The sequence below is a fragment of the Vulpes vulpes genome, chromosome 7 (genome assembly GCF_048418805.1).
Source record: "Vulpes vulpes isolate BD-2025 chromosome 7, VulVul3, whole genome shotgun sequence".
Lineage (NCBI taxonomy): Eukaryota > Metazoa > Chordata > Mammalia > Carnivora > Canidae > Vulpes > Vulpes vulpes.
Genome location: NC_132786.1, coordinates 72968410 through 72982507, shown reverse-complemented (window position 1 = coordinate 72982507; position 14098 = coordinate 72968410). Strand labels below are relative to the sequence as shown.

The 14098-nt window shown below is 55.1% G+C and overlaps 3 protein-coding genes across 4 annotated transcripts; 2 read left to right on the top strand and 1 right to left on the bottom strand.

Moving 5' to 3' along the window:
• The first annotated feature begins 2730 nt into the window (after positions 1–2730).
• ATP6V1F (ATPase H+ transporting V1 subunit F) lies at positions 2731–5663 on the top strand. Its single transcript, XM_026010796.2, has 2 exons — positions 2731–3006; positions 5206–5663. The coding sequence occupies exons 1-2, from the start codon at positions 2849–2851 to the stop codon at positions 5405–5407; spliced, it is 360 nt and encodes a 119-aa protein (XP_025866581.1). The 5' UTR covers positions 2731–2848; the 3' UTR covers positions 5408–5663.
• A 453-nt stretch (positions 5664–6116) lies between these two features.
• Positions 6117–8411, top strand: SPMIP1 (sperm microtubule inner protein 1). The gene is made up of 2 exons (XM_072764100.1): positions 6117–6646; positions 8183–8411. The coding sequence occupies exons 1-2, from the start codon at positions 6226–6228 to the stop codon at positions 8290–8292; spliced, it is 531 nt and encodes a 176-aa protein (XP_072620201.1). The 5' UTR covers positions 6117–6225; the 3' UTR covers positions 8293–8411.
• Positions 8340–12816, bottom strand: LOC112928974 (uncharacterized). Of its 2 annotated transcripts, XM_072764099.1 has the most exons (4): positions 12382–12816; positions 10795–10862; positions 8692–10282; positions 8340–8608 (listed from the first exon to the last, which is right to left on the bottom strand). In XM_072764099.1, the coding sequence occupies exons 1-4, from the start codon at positions 12686–12688 to the stop codon at positions 8487–8489; spliced, it is 2088 nt and encodes a 695-aa protein (XP_072620200.1). In that variant the 5' UTR covers positions 12689–12816; the 3' UTR covers positions 8340–8486. The 2 variants fall into 2 exon arrangements, with proteins under 2 accessions (XP_072620200.1, XP_072620199.1); XM_072764098.1 differs by having other exon boundaries at positions 8437–10282.
• Positions 12817–14098: the final 1282 nt, after the last annotated feature.

The following is a 14098-nucleotide window of genomic DNA, read 5'->3' as shown; positions in this document are numbered from 1 at the left end:
TATTCATGAGAGACACAGGCAGAGGGAGAAGCAGGCCCCATGTGGGGAGTCCAATGCAAGACTTGATCCCGGGTCTCCAGGATCATGCCCTGAGCCAAAGGCAGGTGCTCAACCGCTGAGCCACCCAGGCGTCCCTGCCTTGTCACTTAACCTCCCTGGCCCACTGGTCTCTCCCCTTAGCCTCCCTGGCCTGAGCCACTTGTCTCAAACCCGCCTTCCACACTGCAGCCTGACAGGCTCCCATTCAAGGAACCTGGCCCTCTCTGCGTCCGGGCCCCTCTGCAGCTCCCTCCTATTCCAGGCTAATGTCTACTCCTCTTAACAAGCCTCTAAGTTCGCGCACCATCTTCCCCCACCTGCTGACACAAGAAGTCCTGAGTCAGTGTGCCTACTCCCCACCACACCCTCCATTTCAACCCCTCTTTACAGCTCTGAGATTCCTGGGCACCCATGCTGCAGTTTCAGCCTTTGCCTTTCCACCCTCCTCATCTTCCTGGCCTCCTCGATCTACCCCTGCCCCCAGTTCTGAAACTTCCCCAGGGCACATCTTTGCATTACTACACTGATCCGTGACTTTGTAGCTCCCTGACCCTGGAAGGTCTAATATAGAGAGCTGTGACAAGCAAGTAAATGAATAATTTAATAGACACAGCAAGGCCAAAAAGGATTTCAGTAAATTGACACCCCACTCCCCCGCCAATGACCTGCTCCCGGACATTTCAGCACATAGTGGTGGGTAGGTCAGAGAAGACCACTCTCCTCACCTGGTTTACTCAGTAGCCTATCTGCCTTCTCACTCTTCTTTAAATTTCTTCTTCCCTTTCCCCCTCCTTGCTTGGAATCCTGCCCCCTTAAGACCTCTCTCCAGGGCCTCTCTTATGTTTGCCCTCCTCCCCATCCTTCATTGAGCTCCTTGCAGACAGAAATAATGTCATCATGTCTTATCAATCATGGGTCTTCAGCCTTCTCATGGCCACATTTGATAAACACTGGTTGAATGAATGAGTGTATAAATGTGCCCAGCTCTTCACCTGATAAAATCACTGAAGGCAAGATCCATTCTCTTAAGTGCCCAACCACTTGTGAGCATTATGGGCCAGTTCTGTGCCAGGCACTAAACCAGGTGCTTCTACACGCACCCGTCTTCATTCTCTGCCCTCCCTCCCCACTCACCCTAGGTGTGAGCACTTTCCTTGGATGGCTTGCTGGCCGCCTCCTCAGCATCATCTGCTTTCCATCTGTGTGTCCATAGATGTCCAGCCCAGCTGCTCTTCCGCAACTGTAGAATGGCCCTAGGTATTGAGCATTTATGGACCCTATCTCCCTTAAACCTTACAGCCCTATCAAGTGGGTAGGGATACTACTATCTGAAGAACTTGAAGCCTTGAGAATTTGATGATAAATCCAAAATCATAACTCTAAGTATGATTTTTGGGCCAAGATTCAAACCAGGTGTGCCCAAATCCCAAGCCTCTCATACAAATACCCACTAGACGAGCCATCTAGATGTCTCAAGCACTCTAAACTCACAAACCATATGCTGAACACCAGTATGCCTGTTTGCTAAAAATAGAGGAGGAAAGGGTGGACCTTTCTTTCAGTCCGTATTTCACATACGGCTAACTCACTCAGACATGTTAGTGCTATCCACCTAGTTGCAATGGCCAGAAACCTGGGAGTCAGCTAGGTCTCTACCTTACTTCCCAAACATTCAATATGAATACCAGTTTTGTCCATTCTGTCTCTAAATATCTCTTGACTCCATCTCCTTCTCCACATTCCCATTCCCACAACCTGAGTTCTGACCACCATTATCTCTTACCAAAACGGTATCCTTCTGCAGTCTTTTTTTTTTTTTTTAAGATTTTACTTATTTATTCATGAAAGACACACAGAGAGGCAGAGACACAGGCAGAGGGGCAAGCAGGCTCCATGCAGGGAGCCTGACGTGGGACTGATCCCAGGACTCCAGGATCACACCCTGGGCCGAAGGCAGCACTAAACCGCTGAGCCGCCCAGGGATCCCTCCTTCTGCAGTCTTGCCTCTGCACACAGCACCGTGACAGCGCTTATCTCTAAAACATGTATCTCACAATATCATTTTCCAAAGACTTCAGGATAATTTGTTCTCAGAATAATTTGTTCCAGATTCTTTAACTTTGCTTGAGGGGACTTACGCTATGTCACTAAGCCTTTGCATATGCTGTTCCTCCTGCCCGGGGTGTAACACCCTCTTGTCCTTACTTCTATCTCCTAAATCCTTCGGGGGATCTTCTTTGCGCACACCGTCCCCACAATGGGTTGGTTATCCCTTCAGTGGATGCTTCCACGTACGGCTCACACTTTAGTAATTAACACACTGCTCTGTAATTAATTGCCTGTTCACTTGAACCCCTACCTCACTAGTCAGTGTCACCATTAACTTGTCCAATATTTTATATACTCAACAAATACGTACTAGTTGTTAACTGTGTGCCATAGTTAAATACACGATACAGACCCGGACCTTGCCTTCAAGGACAGAAACCGCGTCTCCTCTTCTGGCGTCTCGGTATCTATCAGCAGTGGGCGCATCAGGTTTATTGAACGAGCGATGGAACGCGCTTGCGTGAACCTGTGGTGCCGCGCGCACTTCTGGGAATCGTAGTCCCCAGGTTCGGGGCCCCTCATTATTGCGCAGGCGTATTCAGATTAAGACGTTTTACTATTGATGCGCATGTCCCGGAAGGCGGAGTGGTGAACTGCGCATGTCTAAAGGGCGGAGGCGCGGCCGAAAAGGAGGTGCGCTGCGGAGGAGGGGCTTCGTCTTCTAAGGGCCGTCGCCGCTGAGCTCTACCTGCCTGCGAGAATGGCGGGTAGGGGGAAGCTAATTGCGGTGATCGGAGACGAAGACACCGTGACTGGCTTCCTCCTGGGCGGCATAGGGGAGCTTAACAAGAACCGCCACCCTAATTTCCTGGTGGTGGAGAAGGATACAACCATCAATGAGATCGAAGACACTTTCCGGTACGGTAGCCCGCGAGGCCTGAAGGGGACCCTCTGCCTCGGGTGGGAGCCACGGGGGTCAGCGGGGTCGGCGCCGGGCTTCCAGACCCCGATGTCTGGGGTCAAGGAAGTCGGTCCAGTCGCCCTTCCGGAGGAGGCCTCTATGCTCCAAGTTCTCTTTTGGGGCTCGGGGGAACCTGAGCTATGTCAGGTTCACGAGCTCATCCCTCACATGACTCTGTGTCAGGAAAGGGGAAAAGATCTGGAGACGGGCGCCGCCTCTCGGCCCCAACCTGCCCCAGGGTCCTATCTCAGCTCCGCCCCTGTTCTTCCCGTAGAGCAGGCTCCCAGCCTTGTTAGCGCTCGGCTCTTGGGAATCAACCTTAAGCGACCCACACACTTATCGAATACCTAGGCAGTGGGGTCGGGCTTTCTTGTATTTTTATGTCCCTTAGAGGCTCACAACTGCCTTGTAAAGTAGAGGCTATTATTCCCATTTGTAAGTAGGAAAACTAAAGCTCAGAGAGGTCACATCTTTTGGAAGAGAGAGGGGAGGAGGGATTTGAACCCAGACCCAACTCTCTTAAGCCAGGTTCACACTTTGCTTGTGCAGTTCCCTCAACTCTTAGAATTTCCTATTGTCCTGAGCACTGCAGGCAGAATATTAGGACTATATCCTGCTACTTTCTGCTAAGACCTTGCATTTGAAGTCCTGATTTCTTACCCTGGGTCAAGAGCGATAGCTTCATAGTATGAATGCAGGCATGTCCCTTAAACCAGGAGGTGTCCTGGTGACTTGAATTGAGAATGCTAGCCCCCTTTGTTTTCCCGCCCCATCCTGAAGGAGGCTGTTACCCAATCTCAGGGACAAACTACTCTCACTTGTTTCCCCTACACAGTCCAGTCCTGAGCTGCGGGCTGAGACTGGTTCCTGCTGCCGGGGGTATGATTGGCCCTGAACCGGCCTGATCTCTAGGCATTCTGGTAAAGTGACCCAAGTTGTCTTGGGAGGAGGGTAGGTTTTACTCCAGGGATTTTTCATGTTTCCATCCAAAGGGACCCAGAGATCATCAGGTCTAACCTGTCCTAGTGCCTGGCACAGAGCAAGCGCTCAGTTAAAATAGTTTTTAATATTTTACTTAACTAACGTGTGGGTGGTCATAAGGAAGGGAGATCCCAGTGCTAGGTTCTCTGTCTAGGGAAAGTGTGATTTTCCTCCTCCTGTGTTGTATTCTTGACTCATGCGAAACTTCCCCTATGATCCATTCCCCAACCTCCTCAGCATAGACCTTTAATGGTCTCATCAGCCCTCTTTAAAAAAAAAAGATTTCCTTTAAAAGTTATTCATGTAGCTTGCAAATTAATATTTAAAAGGTATACACTGACAAGTCTGACTCCCACCCCTCACTCCCACCCTCGTCTTTTTCCACTTCGTTACCTCCCTCCTCCACCCCTGTGAGCAATTAATTGCTTATTTACTTTTCTGCTTTTTCTTTATGTACACACAAAGGGACATTCTTATCCTCTCTCTCTTTTTTTTTTTTTTTATTACACAAATGCAGCATACAGAAGAATGCACCAGCATGTGCGCTAGTCTTCAGCACCAGTTCACTTGGGAGCCTTTCAGGCAGGGGAGGCAGAAGACAGCCAGAGGGCCCTTAGATTTATTTATTTATTTTTTTTTTAGTTTTTTATTTATTTATGATAGTCACAGAGAGAGAGAGAAAGAGAGGCAGAGACACAGGCAGAGGGAGAAGCAGGCTCCATGCACCGGGAGCCCGATGTGGGATTCGATCCTGGGTCTCCAGGATCGCGCCCTGGGCCAAAGGCAGGCGCCAAACCGCTGCGCCACCCAGGGTTCCCAGATTTATTTTTTTCTTTTAAGATTTTATTCACTTATGACACACACACACACACACACTCACACAGAGGCAGAGACACAGGCAGAGAGAGAGAGAAGCAGGCTCCATGCGGGAGCCCGATGGGAGACTCAATCCCAGGACTCCAGGATCACGCCTGGGCTGAAGGCAGGCACTAAACCGCTGAGCCACCCAGGCGTCCTGGGCCCTTAGATTTTTAAATGAAGGTGATCCTGGTTAGAAAGAGGATTTAGCTAGCAACTTTTGCCTTTGTGCTCTGCAGTCTCTGGGTCAAGCCCCTTCTCCTCTGCAGCCCAGCCTCAGCACCTCAGAGTGAGAATCTTCTCATTTCTCCCAACAGGCAATTTCTAAACCGGGATGACATCGGCATTATCCTCATCAACCAATACATCGCAGAGATGGTGCGGCATGCGCTCGACGCCCACCAGCGCTCCATTCCAGCCGTTCTGGAGATTCCGTCCAAGGAGCACCCCTATGATGCTACCAAGGACTCCATCCTGCGCAGGGCCAGGGGCATGTTCACGGCCGAGGACCTGCGCTAGAGCCCTCCCCACAGCCACGCAGCCTTTCCCCAGGCTTGCCTTCAGCCCGTCTCTGATTTCCCAGCCCCCTGCCCCTTTCCAACCCACTGAGAGGCTAGGTGAGGTGCTTCCAGATTGCTGGGGCTCTGCCATTAAAGTCAAGGCTGGTTAGGGAACAGGAAGCCTGAGTGTCTTCTCTCCACTACCTCTTCCCTGTGCTGTTACACAGTGTCTCTGTTGATGTTAAATTAAAGCAACATTCCCGTTTCTCTCCAAACTGAGACTGGCTACTAGAAAGGACGTGCATGCGTGGATGAGGTGGTTGGGGGGATTAGATTGGCAGGGTTGGGAAGGGTTCTGCCAAAGATATAGGCATGGAAAAGCTGGACCAGGAAGATTGTGCCAAGAGATCATAACTCAAGGATGGATCCTTGGAATCAATGGTGACCAGCTCTGGTGGGGAGGGATGGGAGGAGGCTTGTGCCCGGGTCCTAGGCTCCCCCAATTCATTCTCTCAGGCTGGGGAGGGACCTGACCCCAAGGAACGGAAGCAGAAACACAGGAAACCCAGAAGCCTGTGATACTAGACTGAGCCTGGGTCCTGCAAGAGGCCTGGAGATCAAGGTTCTTAGCCGGTGGGCCTTGGCCTGAGGTTGCCTCTGGATCAAGGCATGTGAGGTCTGCTAAAGGCATGGCAAGTAGAACCCTGGCCCTGTGTGAGGTGAGGCTTGGTTGCCAGGTGACTGTCTGTGGCAGCCACCTGCTGTGGGAAGGACTCTACTTGCTATTGCTTATCCCTCAGCTGCAGCCACCCTGGTACCGCTCCTTCCCTTGCTACCATGTCGCGCCAACTCAGCATGGATACGCTGCGGCAGAACTTCTGGAAGGAGGAATATCTGAGGGAGAAGATGTTGCGCTGTGAATGGCATCATAAGTATGGGTCGATGGTGAAGGCCAAGCAGAAGGCTAAGGCTGCAGCGCGCCTGCCCCTCAAACTGCCTACCCTGCACCCCAAAGCCCCACTCTTACCTCCACCTGCCCCCAAAGCAGTGCCTTCCAAGGTCCCCAGCCCTGCCCTGGAGGCTCCTATTCGGTCAGAAATGTACCCAGTCCTGCCTGCCACCCGGGCCCTGCTGTATGATGGCATCTCCCACGACTTCCAGGGGCGCTACCGCTACCTCAACACCCGAAAACTGGACATGCCAGAGATGCGTTACCTCTTCCCCATCACCACCAACTTCACATATGGCTGGCAGCTGGGTGAGCCCCAACTTCTCAGAAATTATTCACCTCACAGACACAGAGCCCTTGCCACAAGTCAGGCCATGCAGTCGACATTAGGCGTACAAGACACATGGGTGGGGGTGTCCATTCTAGTGAGGGATCTGGGCCATAAGCACGAGAGAAAGGAGACATCTGAGAAGGGAAAGTTTCATGATGAGACTAGGGAGAGATTGGGGAGATGGGCAAGGGATACGTGATTGTCAAGAAAGGCCTCTCTGAGGACCTAAAGGCTGGAAGCTAAGTGACAGAGAATTTGGATTTTATTCCAAGTGGGAGAAGAAGCCATGGAGGGTTTTAAGCAGGTGAACAATACTGACAGGGTACTAACTATTCCATAAGTAATGGCTTTTTCAGGGAAAGAATCAACTGGCCAGTGAGGTCTGCATCTATTTTGAGTTCTCTTGGCAGGAGAGGATGATGGCTTGGGCTAGGGTGATTAGCAGGAGAGCCGTGTTAGATTCAGGCTATGCTTTGGAAGAGGAATCAACGAAGCCTATGGATGGATGGGATGGCAGAAGGGGAAAGAAGGCTGTGGGGAAGCACAAGTGTTTGGCTCAGGCGCCTGGACAAGGAAGATGGAGGGGACCAGGGCTGGAGGGCGTGTGAGGACAGGTGAGCCCTGGCCATGCCGGAAGTGCTGGTGAGGTGGCTGTGTACGGAGGTCCCCCGCTGGAGTGATGTCAGAGCTGAAGATGTCAGTTTGGGAGTCACGGGGATGTAGATGTTACTTAAAGCCCGAGGCTGGGTGAGCCCACCCAGGAAACTCCAGATGCTGGAATCTGACAGGAGAGGCAGGGGGCACAGAGAGCAGTAGGGAGATGGTGTTGGTGGGAAGGCTGTCCACTTGGGCTGAGTCTGCTTTTTCTGCAAGGCTGAGAGTCCAGATCATCCTCAGGGAGGACAGGAGGGAGGCAGTGGTATAGCTGGAGATGAAGAGTTTAATGGCGTAGGAAAGGGAGCGTGCCCGGGAATACTGCAGGACTGCTGGGTGATCCTGTGTCCCTTTACTGTTTGTGGTCATGAACTGCAAGTGAGACTACTCAGGGGCTTATGGGTATTTCTCCACAGGGTTGAGGGTGTGGGCAAAACGGTGGATGGCTGGGGATAAACACAGCTGACATTTTGCCTAAAGATTCTCACCACTTTCCCCAAGGCCCTAAAGGGAAGGGAAAGAGGAATTTCCCCCAAAGCAGGAAGCAAGTCCCAGGACAGCAGGAGGTAGAAGGCAGCCCTCTCTCTTTCAGAGATGGCTAGCTCTGTCCGTCCCCACTTGCCCTGTGGAGGAACCTGAAGTGGGGAAAAAGATGACACTTGGCGGACGGGCCAGTTCTGCCATCACTGCTGGTCTGGACCCCCAGTCGGCTCTGTCTGCCCACAGCCCACGTTCCTCAGGAGCACTTTTTATTCCGTCACACTTACAAGTGGATACAATACAGGCAGCTTGTGGGGCTCCCGGGCTCCGCAAGTTCCCTTTCCCAGGATCCATTCCTGGCCTCTGACATCTTTTCCCAGGACCCCCAGCGAAGCAAGAACTGGTGTCCTGTAAGATGTGCCGCATTGAATCCTTCTTCCGAAAGAATGGGGCCTTCGCCCTGCTTGACCCTCGGGACCTGGCTCTCTGACGTTGGCCAGCCAGTGGACTTGGGGGACAGGGAGAAGGAATAACACGCCTCCTGGTGGGGCTGAAGCCGCGGTGTGTGTCTGTGTCTGGCCTCCCAGGCGCTGAGGCAGAGTTCTGGGCCTTTTCTGGAACTACCTCTGATGCGCCTTGCTGGCCGGTGGTGGCCGGCTCCCCTTTTCCTTGGTCTCCATCTCTTTAATCACCCCGTGAGGATTCAGGAGTGACTGGAGGGGGCCGGGAAGGGTGAGCGCTGCTCTCCAGGCAAAGGCTCCTCAGCGCCCGGGGGCCACAGGAGCTGCTGGAAGTTCTGGGTGTTCCTGGGAGAGAGCGGCCCGTCCTCCCAGATGCCAGAGAGCGGGAGCCACCACCGCCCCATCAGCTGCCCGCCCTCGCCCCTCACCTGGCCCCGAGGGCCCGCAGCCGCCAGGTCCGCTCCCGGAGCACTTGCTGCAGCTGCTCCCGCAGGGCGCGCCGCTGCCGGGCCGCGTCCTCCTGGGCGGTGTGGAGCCCTGAGGCCCTGGCCTCCCAGCCCGCGGCCCGAAGGAGCCCGCAGGGGGCAGCACCGGGCAGGCGCGCCCCTGCGCCCTCAGTAGGCGGCGGGGCGAGCGCGCCCTCGGAAGGGACCCAGGAGCGCCCGGCCCCCGGCCCCCGCCCGGGCAGGATCGCGGGGGCCCCGCCGCCCTCCCCCGGGAGGCTTGCCTGTGGCGGGAGCCGGGCTGGGCCGGGCGGGGGCCCCAGAGGGTGCACCCGGCAGCGGCGGTTCTTGGCAATGCGGAGGCCTTCCAAGACCTGGGAGAGGCGGCTGTCAGCGGCCGGCGGCCCCTTGTGCCCCTGGGGCGCCTGGTGTCCCGGGCCCGCCCGGCGCCGCTACGCACCCGGAGCCGCTGCTGCTCCCGCTCCTGCCGCCGCCGGCGCCCGGCCGCCCGGTGCAGCTCCAGCAGCCGCTGCAGGGCCGTCTCCCGCTGCGCCGCGCCCGCGCCCGCGCCCGCGCCCGCGCCCGCCGACGCCTTCTCCGCGCCCGGGGGCCCGGGCCACGCGGCCTTCGAAGCCCGCGCGCCGCCCCTCCGCCCCCCGACGGCGCCCACGAGCCTCGCGGAGCCGCCCCGCACCTGCTCCGCCGGGCCCGGCCCTCCTTCCGGGTCGCGCCCCGGCCCCGGGCGTCCCGGGAGAGCTGCGGGGCGCTCCCGCCGCCCGGAGCCCCCAGGGTCTGGGGCCGCCTGCCGCTCGGCCCTCCGCTCTCCCGCCGGAGCCGACTCTCGCCTCGGGCCGTCCGTTTTGCCCGGCGTCAGCTGGGTGGTCCTTTCCCCGGAGCCAGCGCCCTCCCTTCCCGCAGGCTGGGGCTTCTGTTCTCCCAGGGACCGGTGGAAGTCCCTGGAAGTTCCCGGGGAGCCGCCTTCCTCCGGGGACGGTGTGGGGACCTCTCCCTCATCCACCCCCCGGGCTTGTGAGAGGCGCCGGGGGCAAGTCTGAAGGGCCTGCGGGGTCTCCTTCCTCGGCTCCCGGAGGACCTCCTTTCCCTCCTTTCCCGGGCACTCAGGCCTGTTTCCGCCTTGACCTTGAGGAGACTCTCTCCGCTCGCTCGGAGGAGGCTCCCCCCTGGGATTCACAGAGACCTCCTCCCTCAGAGCCTGAGTAGCCTCCGCGCTCGGACCCTGGTGTAGCTGCTCTCCCTGTCTCTTGGGAACTTCTTTGTTCTCTCCCCTGGGGGCCTCCCCTCTCTGACCCCGGGGACACCCTTCTTTCTGCTCTTGAGGGTCCTCCTCTCTCGGCCTCTGAAGAATCTCAATCCTCAGCAATTTCTGAAGCTCTGCTCTCTGCTGGCCCAGGCCCCAGCCTGGCCCCTGGGGGAGATGTTGGGGTTCTGGCAGGCCCTGGGAAGGCAGGCCTGAGGGCCTTGGGGCTCCCTGAACGAGCTTCCTCCCCCACAGGCCGATGAATGGCCTCTGGGTTGTGGGTTCTGCTTGTCTCCTCTCTTCCCTCTGAGCCAGGTCCTGGGAAGGAAGAAGAGCATTTGGGCCCAGGCCTGCAAGGGAACCCCCATGCCTGGGCCACTTTCCCTGAGGGACCCTGGAGACCTCTGTGACTGTCCCAGGGGGCTTCATTTCCATCACAGCCCTTGCCTGACTCCTGAACTCATTAAGCCTACTTTATGTTATGTAAAAGGTGCTTCTGTGGGGATCTCCGGGTGGCACAGCGGTTTAGCCTTCTGCCCAGGGCCTGATCCTGGAGTCCTGGGATCGAGTCCCACGTCAGGCTCCCTGCGTGGAGCCTGCTTCCCCTCTGTGTCTCTGTGTCTCTGTGTCTCTGCTTCTGTGTGTGTGTGTGTGATGAATAAATAAATAAAATCTTAAAAAAAAAAAGGTGCTTCTATGATGGTCCCTTCTTACCTGGCTATAAAAGGGGACACCACCTCCCCCCAGTAGCCTCCTCCCAGGCAGCCCCTACCCTGCTATCCCCAGCCAGTCTGAGGGGGCCCTTGTCCAGGACACTTTGACTCTTTCACCTTGACTTCAGAGTGTCCTGGGTCCCCAAAGCTACTGCAGGTGGCAGGGTTCAGCTCTTGTAAGCAGCCTGAGGGAGAAAGACCAATGTCAGGAACACTCTGCTCATGGCCTAGCCCCTCACACACAATCCACCTGAACTGGAACCAAGAAGCCTAGGGAGTCCCCAGAGCCTCAGGTGAAGGAGACGGTCTGATGTGTGAACTTTAAGGCTGTCACAGCTCATCGGGCACCTTTATTCGCACACATGCCTGCCTGTCGGATTTTCTTGCCAACAGCCGACCACCTCTTCCTCGTCAGAGCACTTCAGAGGAACCTGCACACCCTTATCTTCAAAACCACCAGGGACTGCCTGGCACGGAGAAGGAAGGGCCTGTGGGCCAGGCTTGTCAGTCCCTTATGAGGACACCCATTTAGACCGGCAAGGAAACCCACTGTATGCACCTTATTTTACTATTATTAAGAAAAATCCTCTTTAGGTCTTTCTTGGTTGCTAACAGTAAAATCCAATGAAACTCAAGAAAATAAATTTTAGGCTGGAGCCTGGCCTAAAAACTGTGAGTTTCATAATTAACCAAAGAAATCTAAAAAAAGAAATGAAATGTCTGCTCCCTTGCAGCTGTGCAGGAAGGAGAGTCACTCTGCATCCATAAAACTGGTTAAAAGAACTTGATTTCATAAGACCCTAAACGGACAACTTTCACAAGAATGTTCCATCTTTATGCCACATGGATGTGTGAATATTCACAACAGTAACCAAGTGGGTATGTTTTTTGTGAAAAAAACATGTCTTTTGAACAAAGGAGTCTGATAAGACTCCCAAGCCTTTAGAAATTATTGCCATGAACAGTGAATATAACCCCCAACCCATTGCCTCACAATTCTGATCTGTTGTCTCACCAGATAATTTATTTCTCCAGTTATAATGCTATAATTGATATCTCTGTATTCCCGAGAGATCTTTTACTTGTAAAAATGTCTGTCAATCAGAAAAAACAAGCATTGGCTCTTTGCTCTTCTCTCACATGCACAGTGGAACAATTAGAGGCTTATGGCTTACCTAGGTTTATTTAACAAATCATCTGAGATGAAAGTCGGCTTCGTATAAATTAATAGGCCCAGGGTTCACAGCATCAATCCCATGGAATTCTGATTGCCTATTTATTGTCACGCTCTCACTAGGCTGTGATCCCCTCAGTGACAGGGACCAAGTAATGGAGTCAAGCCTCTCTCCTGCTCAGTATGTTCCCAGTGCCTGGCATGTGAGGGGCAAACAGGTGGCCGGCACAGCTATTCTGTCCCCTCCTCCCTGGGCCACCATGGACAGTCATTCCCAGTGCTCTCTCCCCTGAGTCCCAGTTTAGCTTCAGAATCCCGGACCCAGTGGCTGAGACAGCTGATACCAAACAGGTGGAATCAGGACATAAAATAAGACCTACTTGTTGTCCCTGGGTGCTCCTTGACACCCCCCCAAAAAACAGTATAAGATGAAGAATGAGTGAGAAGGGGACTGAAATCCTGGCACTTGAGATGAGGACTTCCCCCTCCTCCCCATCTAGTCCAGCCACCCAGCCAGGGTGTCGGCATACCGGGTGTGGGCTCGGCAGGCATAGCGGGGCTCTCCCACCTTGGGTCTCTGTCACTCCTAGCTTCACCCAGATCCAGGGCTGATGATGGGTCTACCACCTGCCCCCTGCAGGAGTGCAGAGCCTGCCTCAGAATCACCTTTTGCAGCCCGTGGGCTCTGGAAGGCGGGGAGGCAGCATGTCTGCCAGTCTCCTGGCCCCAATGCCTAAACCCAGTCCAGGGTCGCCTCTCCCCGCCCCTGCACCCACCACTGGATCCCAGGAGCTGGAATTTGGGGGTCACCCTTTCCAGGGGCTGTGGGGCAATCATATGGGCGCAACTGAGTGAGAGCCCAAAGAGGAGCCTTGGGTGTAAGGAAGAGGTGCTAGGCAAGGCTGTGGAAGGAGATAGGAAAAAAGGGTCCAGTGCCTGGCCCTTTTGTGGCCATATGAAGTGGACAGAATTTCCTGGGAGAAAGACTCACCCCTCTGGAAGCTGATGGTTCTGGCTCAGAGAGTCCCCAGCCTGGGGCAATGAGCACCGCCTAGAACTCTGGAAAGTTGGAGGGTGCCCTAGTCCACAGGGCATCATCCCCCAGTGTCGTGGGTAGTCTTTAAGATGACCCCCAATCATCCCTCCTCCTGGTATTCCTGCCCACTTATGACCCTGTTCTCTTCCCCTCCTTGTGAGGAAATGGATCGCTCTTGTCCATTCAAGCCTTCAGATGAGACTGGAATCCTGACCTACAATATCAGCTGGATGCTTCCTTAGTGGTCGCTGCTAACACCCCCTCTTGCACAGCTGAGGGAGAGGCTCTCAGAGAGGGCTGCCAACCTGCCCAAAGTGCCTTGGACAATTGGTAACTGAGACATGACTGGGAGGCACAGTCCCAGGTCCCAGTCACCATAACAGCCTCCCTCCTAGAAGGGGTCAGCCCAGCCATCAGCCCCAGAGGAAAGGGTCTGTGCACCCCAGGCATCAGTGCCTGTGGCCTCAGGAGCAATACTGAGCTTGCTTTCCCCCCATGCTGCAGCCACATCTAAAGCCTTCTAGATGTCACCATTCCATTGATTTGGCCAATATAGTCACTAACTGTGGAATGGTAATAGCAGCTGGTACGGAATGAGCAGGTCCTGTGTGCCAGGCACAGCACTAAACCCTGTACATGGATGAGTTCACTGGTGCTCCCTTCCAGTCAGATCTACTGTCTTCCCCATTTTGTAGCTGAGGAAACAGGCTTACAGTCCACAGCGAGCATCAGAACAGGGACAGAACTCAGGCTCCTGGGTCCAAAGCCCATACTTCTGCTTCCCTCACCACCACCACCCCCTGATGTCACACTGACCGATCCCCTTGCCTTCAGCCGTGCCCCCGCTCACCCAGCTGGTCAGCTGCTCAGGGCCCCCACCCATCCTACCGCGGGGCTTGCTGCACCGGCTCTGTACACACTGGGCCTGGTCCTTCAGACCGCAGAACTGGGCCCAGGGGGGCCAGAAGAGGCTCAGCCCTGCCCCAGTCAGCAGCTCCAAGTCCCACAGGAGCTGAAAAAATAATGGGTGCCGGGGCATGAAGGGGTGCCCACTCGGCCCTCTGCCATGTGCCCTGGCCAGCCCCTACCTGCTCCTGGGCCCGCCGGCTCCGCTCCATCTCCAGCAACACAGCAGGCAGCTCCAGTCCTGAGGGACAGGCCTGACTCTCTTGCACCTGGGGGGACAGGATGGAGTCAGGCCTCCGCCTTGC